Raw genomic sequence first — 14990 nt, forward strand, 5'->3', positions numbered from 1 at the left:
ATGGGCCATTTGTTCTGTTATAACCTCAGGGACAGTGGCGGACAGGACACTTGTGATCTCTGCTCTCTGGGACACTAGTCTCATGAATCTTGTAGTAATACTACCAACAGGGAAATCAGTTCATCACTGATTGGATTAGTTCAGTATTGTCACTGTGGGTTTTGGATGCTGGAAGTCATGGGTCTAGATCTCTCCTCAGTTCAGGTCACCTTTTTTTTTTTTTTAATTTGTAAACTAAAGATTATTTTTTTGAGAGAGCAAGAGAAAGAGAGAGGAGTTTGCGGAGGGAGGGGCAGAGGGAGAGGGAGTGAGAGAATCCTCAAGCAGGTTCAGCCCTGAGTGCAGACCTTGAGGTAGGGCTGGATCCCAGGACCCTGAGACCAAGACCTAATGGGAAATCTAGAGTAGGCCTCTTAACTGACAGCCCCACCCAGTGCCCCAGGTTACTTTTTGAGATCATTTGCATTCTTACTCCTTTCCAAACACTCTTCATGTAGCAACCAGAGTGACCCTTTACAAACACACCTCTTGGAATCCCTAAGTGATTTCTCCTTGTACTTCAGAGGAAAGCCACCCTCAAATCTGCCCTCAGGGCTCTAGTGAGGCACTACCTGGCTCCTCCCTGGCTCCTCCTCCCACTCCCCTTCCCACTCCCCCTCCCCACCCCCCCACCTTGCTCTTTGCCACATCACCCCAGCCACCACTAACTGCCCTCAAGCTCCTTCCTGCACCAGAATCTTTACATATGCTGTTCCCTCTTGACAGAAATGTTTTCCTCCTTTCTGTTAGCTAGATGACTTCTTTATCTCCTTCAGGGCTTGGCTCCCTTGTCCCCTGCTTACAGACGTCATTCTTGACCACACAGGTGGATTAAAGATGGCTCTGAAATCTGTGTCACTTTCTTCCCTCCCCACCCCCCAGCCTTGGAAGGTAGAATTTATTTCTCCTGACCTTGAATCAGAGCTAGCACTGTGATTGCAAACAAATACAGTGGAAGTGATCCTGGCCCAGCCTTTGAGAGGAATGGCAGCTTCCCCCCCTTGGAACGCTTGCTGTCACAAGCCAGGGCCCCACGTGTGCGTGAAATCATATTCGATAGTATGATTGCAAGTGCGTGAGAGACCCCAAACAAGACCAGTGGAAGAACTGCCTGGTCAACCCTGAAATCATGAGAGGTAAAAAAATGGTCGCTGTTGTTCTGAACCACTACATTTTAGAGGGTGGTTTGTTATAAAGCAGTAGTTGGTTGATGCCAACCTATTTATAAATAGGCCCCACCCCAATTGTTTTCTGTACTGGATTCTGTTTATTGTCTTTTTAGCACATTTAATGATTTGTGATGATGTGTTTATTATCTGTTTCCCTAATTAGACTGACATTCCATGGTGGAGGCACTGGGTTTCTTATTGACCGCTGTATACCTCTCACCACAGGGCGCCTAGCGCATAGTAAGCACTCAGCAAAGTTTGTTGAATGAATGAATGGATTTTCAAAGTCCTGGCATTTGTTTGTGACATTGGGTCTATGTCATCCCACCCTCCCACTCCCTGTCCTGCTACAGAGATAAGAATCTGCAAATCTTTTTCTCTTGTGGCAGTTCAAAACAATTTTTTGAAAAAAAAATTATTATTCTTTATAAATTATACTTGTTAAATCAATTCTGCTTTGCATCTACTACACACCTTCTCAACAGATTTTAACAGTTCCCTACCGACAAGAGCATAAAAGGTCTAAGCTTCCATAGGGTGGCCCCAGCCCACCTCAATGTCCAGCCTTTGCTGTCCTACCCCTGGGGCCCCCTACACCAGGCACACCCATTCCTTGCCATCACCTGTGCCACCACACGCATTTTCACTTTCCTGGAGTTTCTCTTCTCTAGTTTTTCCTCCAGGAAGCCTTTGCCAATGGCCTGTGCCTTTAGTGGGCATTCCTTCTTCTTATCTGTGAACAAACCATTGAACCACATCCTTGGATGGGAGCAGGAGCCATTCTTGAGATCTGGGAAGGAGGCTCAGGGATAATGGAGCACTGGTCCATGGCTTCTGCTCTCAGCTCTGCCACTGGGCCTTCTGCACTGGGCTTCATTGAAACTGGCTGGGCTACTTGTTCCTCTCCATATGATTAGCATCTTGGCTAAAAGGGTTGCTAAGGTCCCTTTCTGTGCCGAGGTTTTCCACATTCAAATTTGCTTCACAGCCATTGGAAGAACAGCCCGCTGATTTATGTGCATTTGGGTCAGAATTTGGCTGACTGTAGCATCAGCAGTTTTACATGAACAGAATTTTCAATTTCATTAGTACAGCCACGTTAATTCTGCAGGGTTGGCAGTGTCTTCTGAGAGGCAGAGTGGCCACGAGAGCGAGGAGTCAGGAGCCGCGTGCTATCGTGTTACCTGGCCACTAGTGGAGGGTAGATCAGTGGAGGGAGGCCAACAGATCTCTTGGACCTCATCCACTTCATCTCTAAACTGGGGATAAAAATAACATATTTCACTCACTTTAGGATCGTTTTGAGGAACTCACTTGTATAATAATGACAATGCCTTGGTAGGCCATTATCAAACTGCTACTGAAACAAAATTATTGGGGCACCTATTTATCAAGATAAAAAGTCTCCTTACATTTACCTCGGGTCCCCTGCCCACCCCAAGGTCCTGTACCATTTACAGGTTCCTTGCCTTCATGTTCTATTGGATGGATGAGATGGGGGAGGAACTCTACTATGCTTGGAGAGCTTTCAGTGTTTAAGGCACTGGCCATACATTTTTTTTTTAACTGCTTCCAAAAATCCTCCATGGGAGTTCTATTAGTCAGAATTTTTATGGTTTTCAGTGGCAGAAGTCTGATTCATATTGTTTGTTTGGTTTATATAACTTTTTTGGGGAAGGGGTTGAGCTTTTTTTATTTAAAAAAACTTTTTTTTATTAACATATAATGTATTATTTGTTTCAGGGGTACAGGTCTGTGATTCATCTGTCTTACACAATTCACAGCACTCACCATAGCATATATCCTCCCCACTTAAAAAGTCCATGGATAGCTCTGGCTTCAGGCATTGTAGGATCAAGGGGCTCAAAAGATCCTTTAACCTTTGCTTCTTTGTGTCTGTAGCTATTCTCTCTGCTGTTCTCTGTGTTGGTGTCATTTTTTTCTGGTATACTCTCTCTACATGGTAAAAAGATAACCCCGGTGCCAGGATAACTTCAAGCTTTATAATATTATCTCAAAGGAAAGATAAATAGACCCTCTCTCTTTCCCAGTGGCCATATCAAATCTCTCATAGGGAACAAATGCTATAGTTACATGTCACCCTCTGGTCACTTTGTTTAGAGATACAGGGATGGCTCTGATTGACCAACTGAAGTTGTGTTTATTAGAGTCAAATCTAGCCAGACTCCAGATTTTTCTGTAGCTTTTTTGGGGACCCATGAAAAGTTTGGTTATCCCAGGCCAGGCTGTGGGTTTCAAAGGTATGTGAGAACTGAAAGATCTGGCAGCCGCTGAGCCCAACCTAGCCCATGGCCAGAGAAGGGAAGTATCTTATCCCAGGTCACGTGTGATTTAGTGCTATGCTTAGACCTCTACTTGCCTGTGCCACCTCCACTGGAAGCATTGCATGAGTTTGCCACAGCACGTGAAAGATCCTACGAGAGAGAGGGGCAGAAGCTTGTTCAGTGAGACCACACCTGAGCTGGGATTGCATCCTATTTCTTCTCCTGTCTGCTCCCCCTCCCCCTCTTGGCCAAACTCTGGGTAGCTGAGATGGTAGCTACTCAGAGCCCCATTTCAGATGGGCCAGAGAATGGGAGTCCTCTGGCCTTAGTGGTTCACCCTTCTTCGTGTACTTCCTTTTTCCTGGTGGAAGTGGTTCCTGAGACTGAGTCTGCCCCAAATTATAAAACCAAAATGAGAAGGCATCAAAGGGAAAAGACAGTGTGACTGTCACCAGAGAGGCCCCTTGCCAGAAAGGGAAGCCGATGGGAGAGGAGAGCCTCCGCTGACAGTGTGTTATGGGGCTGGCTCACATCTGGTGTGAACGGGAAGGAGGAGCTGCGGTGCCTGGCGGTGCTACTTCCCATATCCTAAAGTCTTCTCTAGAACTTCCCCCTCAGCAGACTCTCTGGATGATGCCACTGCCAAATCATGAAAAATGTAACAAGGGCGCTGGTGAGCTTCATGAAGGTTGAAGCAGGCAGTCCTGATCTCGAAGCTTCTCGAAGGGTTCTTTGGAGACAATGCCGTGCACTTTCTGGTTGTGTCTCTTTTCTTCGGGCAACTCTTCCTTCTTCATAGGCCGAGGTGCTCATTTGTATTTGATAGTCAGATTCCTTTTATGGAACCCTGGCTATCATTTGCCCCATGGTTGTTGCATATGCCCCTGGCAGGTTCCTGGAGAGCTGATCTCAGTGTATGATGTGTATTCAGGGCAGCGGGCACCCTTGACATGGGACCATGCCTTCCACTGCTTAGCATCACCCCTCATTCTCCGTCATGTGGGGAGAGCCTGAGTTTCTTCCATGACCATAGCCTGGCTGATCCTTCCAGCCTTCCTCCTGTTCTTCTTAGTTATGCACTTACAGTCAAGCCACCTAAAATAGTCTGGGAGCAGCTGCACACCCCACACCTTCTCGTGCTTCTGTGTTTCTTTTCATTCAGTGTGCCCTTTCTGGAATCACCTGCCTTCACTCATCTTCCATGTAAGCAATTTCTCGTCCGTTTTCAAGATCCAGTTTGAATGTCACCTCTGCTTTCCTGTCCCTCTCCCCCCAGCATCAGTGACCCTTCCTCTGTGTTCCTGCAGACCCACCTTCTCTGTTATCGATCCTTTTACTTACCTTTTTATGTGTCTGCAGGGACACAGAAAGGAAAGGTACAGGAGCTTTGCACTCTGGTCTGGGTTTAAAACCTGGCTCTTCCACTTGTTAACTGTATGTCTTTGCAAAAGGGATCTGACCTTTGAGAACCTCTTCTTGCCTTTACTTGTAAATGGGCATGAGGAACTCTTCTGAACTGTTTGGTTGAGGATGAAATGAAACAGCCTGTGAGGTGCTTAGCATGATGCTTGACAGAAGGTAGTAGTGTTCAGTAACAGGTAAAAGTAGTGATTGTGGTTTTTATGATTATTATTGGGTTGTGATGTCCTAGAGATGAAAGGGACCTGAGGGCTCATTCTTCACATATAAAGCCTGATGCCTACTTCCTTGTCGGAGAGTCACTCAGCTTTTCCTTGAACTCTGCCACACAAAGAGACATCACTTTCTCTCTTATCTTTTGATACTTAATAATGCTCCTGATACAGAGGCTTGCCTAGTGCTTAGACAAAGTTACTCTATGTTTATTTGGGGAACTATTTTAAATTGGCAGTTATATTTATGTGTATATGTATATGTATATGTATATGTATGTATATATGCATTATATATTATATATGCATGCCTGTCTTTTTTTCTATTTTCTATTTTCTATCTATTTGTATCTAAACATCTTATATGATGTTTCACCATATAAGATTTCCTAAAAAGTCTTACTGAAAAAGCTGGGTAAGGAAGTCACAGTGGAAATTAACTTCCCAAGCAAAGTTGTGAGTGGCTTTGCATTTCCTTAGATCTTTAGATTCTCGGTGGGTTTGCATCTGTTTATTGCCTCTCTCTGTGTGGACTACCCATGGAAACTGTTGTTCATAATGTTGCTGCAGCGGTCAAACATATCCTGTCTGTGATAGATAAAAAGAATAAAATCTGAGTAACATAATAACATGATGCATCTAATAGTACTAATACTTTATTGGCAGGAAGCAGACAGATTTTTCCTAATGTAGTTTAGAAACAACCCTGGTTTAGGAGCAAGAAATCCTAAAATAGTTTACGGTACTTTGGCTTCAGTTTTCTCATCTGCGAAGTGGGCGTATTCCTCACGCAGAAATGGGAGATAGAGAAGGCAGAGGTGGACCCTGCCCCTGAGAATGACGCATTTCCTCCCTGCCCTATTCAACCAGAGCAGCTCTTTCTTTAATTTTTCAACATGAAATAGCATTGGAGTCCCTTATAAAATGTTATTCTAAATAAAATGTTCTGTCACTTAAAAATTTTGTAAACTTCTAGACCATATTATCTTTAAGGTCTCTCCGGCTCCAAAAACTATGTGTCTCTAAAATAAAGAAGAGTGATGTATCCTTGCTAACTTTCTGATGCATGTTCAGTTTTAAAAAATGAAACAAAATTACTTTTCAGAAACTTATTTTTAAAAAAGATTTTGTTTATTTGACGGAGAGAGACACAGTGAGAGAGGAGACACAAGCAGGGGGAGTGGGAGAGAGAAAAGCAGGCTTCCTTCAGAGCAGGGAGGCCAATGCAAGGCTTGATCTCAGGACCCTGGTGTGGGGCTCCATCCCAGGACCCTAGGATCATGACCTGAGTTGAAGGCAGCTGCTTCACGACTGAGCCACCTAGGTGCCCCACATTTTAGAAACTATTTTTGAATAATATTTTTTGTCTTCCCTTTCTGATTGGCTTAATTGCAGGGAAAGGCTATTCCTTTTCTTTTTCTTCCAAAATTTGCTCTTCTCTGACTTAATCCAAATCACACATCTGAAGAAAAGGTGATAGGTATGGTGGAGGACAGGAAGACAAATATGCTTTATTATTCCCTTGCATCCTTTCATCCCAGGCCAGTCCTTGGAGAATCCATACCATAATTAAAATATGTTTTCAACAACATGCATCTCCCTTTTCTGTGGTTTCTTCCCCCCCTCCACTACCCCGTTCTCTCCAGATGACCTTGTAGACTCATAAAGGTGGAACAGATGTAAAAAAAATCTTTATACCGAAATTCTTCACTTGAACCATGTTGAAAATGGCACCCGGTGGGGGGACAGATTTGTGCTGGATAGGGTAATGAGCCGTTACTCAAACGCGGGTCTTTTCCAGGTCAGTTCATTTTCTAGTAGGTCTGGAAAACCTCCTGTGCTTTAGTTCCCTGATTGTAAAATAGGGATGATAAGAATAGTATTTGCCTATTGGAGTTGTTGCTAGTATTATGTGAGCATAGAACTTTAGAGCAGTGCTTGGACTATAGACAGTTTTGGATACCTGTGTGCTGTTCCCCTCATTACTATACTTACACATTCTGACAGCAGGCTGCCCAAGGTGCACAGAGATGGTAACCTCATTTGGAACCATGCTGCCTCCCGTCTTGCATCCCCAAAACAAGTTATTAAAATATGTCTTTTTTTTTTTTTTTTTTTAAACATCTAGTTTTAGCAGGTTACTGCTCCCTGCTGGGTAACATTGGGTAGGTAATAGGTTCTTTTCAGATAAATGAATTTAATGTTAACATGTTGGCTGCTTAATGCTATCTTTGTCTGGTGGTAATGTGTTAACTCAGTGATAATGTATGTGCTTCCAGAAAATCAAGGACTGACTTTCATGAGGTGACTTCAGATTGTGTGGTAGGTGAGTGTGTAAGTCATTTTCAATCAAATGGGTCAGTCATCTCACCTTGAGGAAGCCACTTTCTTCCACTGGAATGAATGGGGGTGGTCATGCCATTCCCATCACTCTCACCTCACCTCTAATTTCTGGAAATAAATGCCGACTACCAAATGGGTGAGCATTTAGGATTTAAACACTATCACTGTATTCCTTTATCAAGGTCGTATGACTGTAACTTTACTGGAAAAATGAGGAAAAACTAGCTGTTATCTTTATCACTATCTTACTTTTGAGAAGCAGGCATAGAACTAATGGCTAGCCAAAGGATTCTGGGAGTGTGAATGAAAGAATCTGCCAGGGAGGGAAATATGGTTAAGGGGCAAGCTGCACCCAGAATCTCAGGAGCCCTGGGTCCCAGCTTTGAAATAGCCCTGGGAGGTGGTAGTGGCTTCATCTAGATGGGAGTTAGGCTGCAATCAACTTGAGCCAGGATCTTTATTTTTCCGTCTTTGGTCTCTCTCCTAATACCCCCTCCTTCCTCCCTTCCCAACTCCCTATCTGGTCCCATACTTCCAGAGCACAGTGCTTTATTGACACTGTGAATGACCTAGGGGGACACAGTGAGTTGCCACTTTGTGGAGCTGAACCTCTTTGCCAGTCTCAACGCCTGCCCAACCATTGCGCCCCTGCAGGGACCTCTTGAGGAATATGTGGCATTAATCGGTGGAACTTCCTACCTCCTCAGTGTTGGTTTATATTTTCCTTCCCGGCACCACCGCCATCCCCCCCATGCCCTCCCCCCACCCCATCATGGGTCGGGGAGGCGGGGAGGGATGGACAAATGAAGGCTCTCATTAGTAAGAACATATCAGGTCTTTTTAAGTGTGATGTGTGATTACTTTAATCCCTACCAATTGCTTTAATATTTCAAATGGACCCGGGTCTCCGGCGGGCCTGTAGGTGAGCCGCACCTGAGAGCTGCCGGCGCGAACTCCGCGGAAGGTCGCCGCGCTGTTCTGCCTGCAGCCCTCTGGGGGGCCGCAGCCCTCGGTTCCCCGGGACGGCGCGCGCGGGGCACCTCGGGCGTCGTTTTGTGCGCGCCGGGGCGGTGCGTGGCGCGCGCGGGGCTCCCGGTCCGAGGCCCGAGCGTGTGCCCCGCGGACGGCGCTTCCCCGCGCGCCCCTCCCTCCGCGCCCGCGGGTGTCAGACCAGACGCCAGCCCCGGCGCGCTGACAGACGACTTTTCTCAGTTGTCAGTTTTCTCGCTTGTCAGCAGAGCTGCTGGTAAGTGAAAGAAAACAAGAGACGGGGCGCGAACGCGGCGAGGCTGGGCAGAGACGGTGGGACGGTGGGACGGGAGGAGGGAAGCCGCGGGCCGCCCGCGGCTGGGGCGGGGGGCGCGGGCCGGTGAGGTGCGCGGCCTCCAGGTCGGACCACCCCGCCCGCACCAGCTCCCCCTTGGCGCTTCCCTCTCCCTCTCTCGCCTCTTTCCCTTCTCTCCCTTCAGTCTCCCCCTTCCTACCCGGTCTCCCTTTCTCCCCCAAATCCATCCGCTGCTACACTGATCGTTTCTGTGGCTTTGTCTTAAAAAAAAAAATAAATAAAAAATAAAAGAAAGAAAGAAAGAAAAAAAAATCCGAGTAGGTCCGAGGTGCTTTCTCCTGGAGCTTTCTCCTGTTGTGCTCGGGACCATGGCTGGTTCCTGCAGCTGCCTCCGGGAGGCACCTGGGCCGGGGGTCGCCCGTGCTGCGAGCCTGCAGTAAGTCCAGGTTTGGGGGCACAGAAAGTGACAGGCAAAGGCGCGCGGCGCCGGGCTGGGGCTCGAGGGCCGGACCCGCGAGGAGGCGGGGAGAGGGCCAGCCCAAACTCTCACAGCCTCACTCCCAGTGATAACCTGCAGCTATGGAGTCGCCAACCAAGGAGATTGAAGAATTTGAGAGCAACTCTCTGAAGTACCTGCAACCCGAACAGATCGAGAAAATCTGGCTTCGGCTCCGAGGGCTGTAAGTAAATCTATTTACTTCTCTTACCCCGTTTCTCTCTGCAATCGGTATTTTACGACCCTGCTACAGCCGTGACTGCTCACCCCCTTCCTGCAGGTCCCTTTAAATACAGCCCTGGACGTTCCACAACTGCTTCTCGGTTAATTACAGTCACTGCTACCTTTTTTCCCCCCAAGAGACTTGGGTTTTTTTGTTTTGTTTTGTTTTGTTTTGGGTATTTTAGAATGCCTTGCTATTTCCATAGCATACTTTCTTTGGGGGAAGGGGAAATGTCTTTAGATTTCAGTTGTAGTTAGCTCAATGTCCACGGAGATGTTTCTCATCTTTTTATCCAAGGAGGAAAGTCTGGGGGCACTCAGGCCACAGACTGTGTTAATCAAAGGAAGATACTCTCTACAAAATGCTTGCAAACATCTTGGCAGGTGGTCCAAGAACTTACCAACAGTTCAAATTCAACATTCATTCTGACTGCTCAATTTTCCTCTTCCTTGCCCCGGTCTAGTTCAACTTCTGATATTTTCTTAGCATTCTTTCTATTGGGGAAATAATTACTAGAAGGTAGGTCTGTTTCTGGAGAAAGCGGGGGGGTCAGAACAAATATTGGAGTTTCCTAGCAATATTAGAATAGTGAAATAGCACATTTGCTTTCAGTACAGTGGCCAGAATTCTAGTTGGACTGATGGATAGAGATCTCTGAATTTCATTCACTTCATTGTTTCTGCTAAGGGCTGTTTCCTCTCTCTTACCGACAATCTCCTGCTAAGGAGAGGTGTCCTTTCTGTGAGAAGATTTCATAAACAATGAACAGCTGGTTACCCTGGTCAGGAAGCTCTAGTGATAGCTGTGTATTTACAGCTTGTCCCTCAGTTGACCAGGCAGATCCCCAAAACACCTTTCATAACTACCAGATACTCATTTCATGAGACATTTGGCATCAAATATCTAGTGCTAAAACAACAACAACAGTTTTTTTTCCAAGTATATTCTCCATTCTCTTCCTTATGGACAGTGATAGGAATAGGAGCTCCCTGGCAGTTTGTTTTGCAGTAGTTAGTATGTTTGAAAGCGCGCATGCGCGCACGCACACATACACACAACCTGAAACAAAATAAAAAAGGCACTGATATAAGTTAGCTTCATCCTAGAGCAGACCACATCCCAACCGGGATGTTCAAAGTTTCTAAAGGGAAGGGATAGGCATATATGTTTTTTAAGGCATATATGTTTTCAATGGCACATTGAAAGCGCCATTTATAAAAGCCCTTCCATCAGTAATCCAAGTGAGTTTCATTGCCACGGATCTGCACAGGAAACCATGCCAAATAAGATGATTTTTGGGTTGTCCGGCTGCTGCAGACAGAGGCGGTACTTGGAGATCTTGTCTTTTTGGTTGGCAAGCTGTCCTGACCATTGAGGTGCATTTGGTGTTTACAGTAAGCACATGTTGTATGTATGAACATTACAACTGATCATATTGGGGTGCACTCAGAAAATGGTTGTGTCTGCAAAGTCGGGGTCTGAGGTAGGCAGCATCAAAGTGCTGCTGGGGGGGGTCCCCTAAAATCTCAGCTGGAGGGACTTGTCCACACACATTCAGGAGCTGCTTCTCTCTGGCTGTTTTTATAACTACAACCAACCCCATGGAGCTGCTCAGGCTAGAGGGGAGTGTTTGAGTAAATCAGCCAGGCTGAGCATGTGTGTGAAAAAGCATTTAGTGCTTATAACACACTGTCTTACCGCTTTCTGGTTCCTGTCTTTTCGGCTTCTCTCCCCAAGGTGTTGGGGTGTGACATAACCACATTTTCGTTCTCTCGGCTCTTCCATCTACTCAGCATCCTGTGCCTTTGAACATAAAAGGTGTGGGTTGGTTCTTCTCCAAGTGTGTGTTTTTGAATTCCTCTCTTTACCCTTCCTACTGAAATGCACTCCCTAAAAGCAATCTGAGGAGATCTGTTGCTCCGCTTTCTATTTTGAAAAGGACATGTTACTATCGTTATTGTGACATATATATATATATATATATATTTTTTACTACTGTTAATGGTTCTTACTGCCACTTAAAAAAAAAAACAAAAAAACCCAAACAGTAGTGCTATGATAAGTTGCTAAAGACTCTGGAAACCGAAGACATGCTTATTTATACCATTTGGAATAACACTCTTGCTGTTCAAAAAATAGAAACTCATAGGAGGTGGAAGGGTATGTTTCTGTTTGTCCACACAACAGATTGTCGGTAAGAGAGAGGAAACAGCCCTTACAACATTTTAGAAAGACCAAATAGCCACAATTGGATTTTCACTATTACCTTGACTCCCTTTAGAAGGCGCTTTATAGGCCAACACAGTCAAGAATTTGGTTCAGTTTGTTTGAGAGTCATCTAAGTTCAGGACTTGATCATCTCATACCTGGACTGTTCAGTGGCATCAGTCTTCTTGTCAGTATCTTCTGTGTTCAGTCTACTGTTCAATTTTTCATCTCCTCTGTTAGAACGTAAGTTCCTTGAGGATGAATACCTTGTGTGTCTTACTACTATACTCCAGGACATAGAGCAGGGTCTGGCACATAGTAGATGTTCAAATAATAGATGATGACGGAAACATTAAGGAACACATATGAACTTTTTAATAGTAAAAAGGAGGATAAATATATATTGGGGTCAGCTTAGAGGCCACATGATCTATCCACACTGTATTGCATGAAGTAGACAGGAGTTAAGTTTTGTTAACATCATTACCCAGGTTGGGCACAGAAATCTAAACTGAAGTAGGAACAGGGTAAGATGTGGGAAAGGAGTGGTCCTTACCAGCAGAAAGAGGATTGTTACTGCTGTTCTTATCTGCCAAGAATCCACAATGTAGGAGAATATAGGGGATGATCCTTTACGTGTTACAACCTCCACCCATTGCTCTTTCATGCTTTGTTTCCTTTTTTTTTTAAAGATTGTATTTAGTTAAGAGAGACAGAGAGAAATTCTGAGAGCGTGAGTGGGGAGGTGGGAGAAGGCTGAGGGAGAAGGAGAAGCAGACTTCCAGCTGAGCAGCAAGCCCAGTGGGATCCCCTGGGATCATGACCTAGCTCAAAGCAGATGCTTGACCTACTGAACCACCCAGGCGCCCCCCATGCTTTGTTTCTTTTTTCTTACACATCTCACCACCTGAAAGCTATGTATTTTATTTACTTATTATGTAAACGTATTTTACATGTGTATTTATTTTATTTACTTATTATGTACTTTACTTATTGTGTTTATTGTCTGTCTCCTCCAACTGAAATATAAACTTCATGAGGACATAGTTTTTTGGACTGTGTTGATTGCTGGTGTATCCCTGCACCAGTACTATCTGGTATATAGTAAATTCTCAATACGTATTTGAAATCTAGAGCCTGTTCACATATTTTTCTGGGAAAAAATTGGGAAAACCTTTTTTTTTAAAAAAGATATTTATTTATTTATTCGACAGAGATCATAAGTAGGCAGAAAGGCTGGTGGGGTGGGGGCTGGAGCAGGCTCCATGCTGAGCAGAGAGTCTGATGTGGGGCTGGATCCCAAGACCCTGGGATCATGATCTGAGCCAAAGGCAGAGGCTTTAACCCACCCAGATGTTTTGAGGTGGCGTTTGAGCCACCCAGACGCCCCTGGGAAAAACACTTAATCTAGCCTTGTAACAACATCAGGATGCTAATAGCACATCGACTATCAGAAATGGGAATTTTAAACACTATCTCCCCCTCTTGAGATTGCAAAACCCTTGCAAGTTTTGATGTTTACTATAATGATGACTCTTATCTCCCTTGAGCAAGGTGCTGAACACCTTGCATGGAGGCTGACTGTGATTCGAGGCTTGTGGTATTCCTCACTCTCCCTCTGCAGCCCTGCTACCATCTCATACCCATGTTCCTCTAAGCCAGGGGGAAACAAATACTACACACCTGAGCTTTTTAATCATCTCTGCCAAAGGGATGCTGTCTGCTTACATTTCTGGGAGGAGCCTCTCCCCCACCCCCCCATTTCCGTTTCAGTAGACCTCTGTTGTCCCCCAGTACCATTGTCATACCTCTTTCCTCTGTAGAGATGGTGGAATCTGTAAGAGCCCTTCCCGGTGGTTGTTTTGTCAGAGAATTTTCCAATCAGGGAAAATATGACAAGGGTGGCCCTTTATTCCTCTGGTGATGTCGGGGAACCTCAGGACTGTATAGGTTGGAGTCATGACTTGCACCTTGGGTCCTGATCAAGAGTTTTCCTATTTGCCAGCCTGTTCTATGATGACAAAAAAATGTTTCTATACTTTTTATATTTTTTAATTGAGAGCAAGCCAACAGGTTTCACTGACTCCTTGGCATTTATTGTCACAATTGTATTTAAGCCATCATGTATTTATTTTGCCCAAGTATAATTAATTTTTTGCTTATGTGACACTATGAAGATGATTTCTTTTGCATTATCTAAAACAATATTGTCATATAAAGAGAGGTAAATGGCTATTAAGGTAACAGACCAGCACTATTGATTTTTTAGTATTCAGTGAGCTTTTTGACTCCCTCGTATGGTAATGGGCCCTGCCTCCCTCTACTCCCTACCCTTGGCTTAGGTATGAGCTCAATGTCCAGGACTAGCCAGTCTTAGGATTTCACCCTAGTGGCAGCCGTGGTAGGAGTCAGGTGTGGCAGGGAAACCAAGCAGAAGTGATAGAGTCCTTCATTGAGACTGCTCTCTTGGTTGTTGGGGAGTGCTGCTTTCCCTTCTGGGTTTTCCTGGTGGCTGCCACTGGGTCCACTTCCTACTTAATGGAGAAGACCTTTCTGTGATAGGGGACAGGAGAACCAACACTCAGAGAAAAGCAGAGGGGAGAACATGGAGTGGAAAGCCCTGGTCTGCTCCCAGAAGCCCCAGTTCCTGCACCTGTTTCTCAGATTCTGGGCTCTCCCAGCGACAGGACCAATCGGGCTGTTTCTGCTTGGGTTGCTTGGAGTTTGATTTGTCTTAAAGAGTCTTCACTAATACCCCATTGAAGCACAGAGAGCTTAAGTGACTCTTCCAAAGATGTGGGGAAAAGCCATAGGTAAAGAAGCCCGCATCTTTGCTTTCATATTTCTTATTTAATTAAGCCCTCTTATGCTGTATTTTCTCTGTACTCATCAGAAATTTTTAATAGTGCCATCAATGTTCAAGCAACATTAGTTTACTCAATTAACATCTACTGAGTGTCTATTATATGCCAGGCACTTTGATAAGCTCTGGGAGTCAAAAGCAGATAAGATACCCTCCCTTTGGCTCTTGCCAAGCTAGCAGGAGAGACTGAAAGGAGAAGCTGGAAGTGCTGACTATAGTTACAGAGGAACGCACAGGGGCTCCTCCACCTGGGATGCCAGGAGAAGGTGCTGCAGGCTAGCAGTGAGCTGCAGATTTATTCTAGCAGAGTCCTTAGAGTCACAAGGAAGAAACTCACACGGATCCTTTTCATTCATATCAGCCTTCTGCAAAGATGTGAAGGAGTCTTTTCAAAGATTTGAGGAAAACAAGGAATCCTCTAGTCAGCCCAGAATAAACCAGAATAAAT

General features: G+C 45.1%; 1 protein-coding gene across 10 annotated transcripts in view; it reads left to right on the plus strand.

Moving 5' to 3' along the window:
- Positions 1-14990, plus strand: part of PDE1C (phosphodiesterase 1C) — a 502891-nt gene that overhangs the window by 188072 nt on the left and 299829 nt on the right. The window contains exons 1-2 of one of the 10 annotated variants that reach the window (XM_059396613.1): positions 8271-8713; positions 9330-9432. The exons of 6 other annotated variants lie outside the window; for them this stretch is intronic. In XM_059396613.1, the coding sequence (XP_059252596.1) occupies positions 9332-9432 (101 nt within the window). In that variant the 5' untranslated portion in view covers positions 8271-8713; positions 9330-9331. 3 more of the 10 variants (XM_059396614.1, XM_059396611.1, XM_059396617.1) reach the window with 3 other exon arrangements.

Source organism: Mustela nigripes, chromosome 4 (assembly GCF_022355385.1).
Source record: "Mustela nigripes isolate SB6536 chromosome 4, MUSNIG.SB6536, whole genome shotgun sequence".
Lineage (NCBI taxonomy): Eukaryota > Metazoa > Chordata > Mammalia > Carnivora > Mustelidae > Mustela > Mustela nigripes.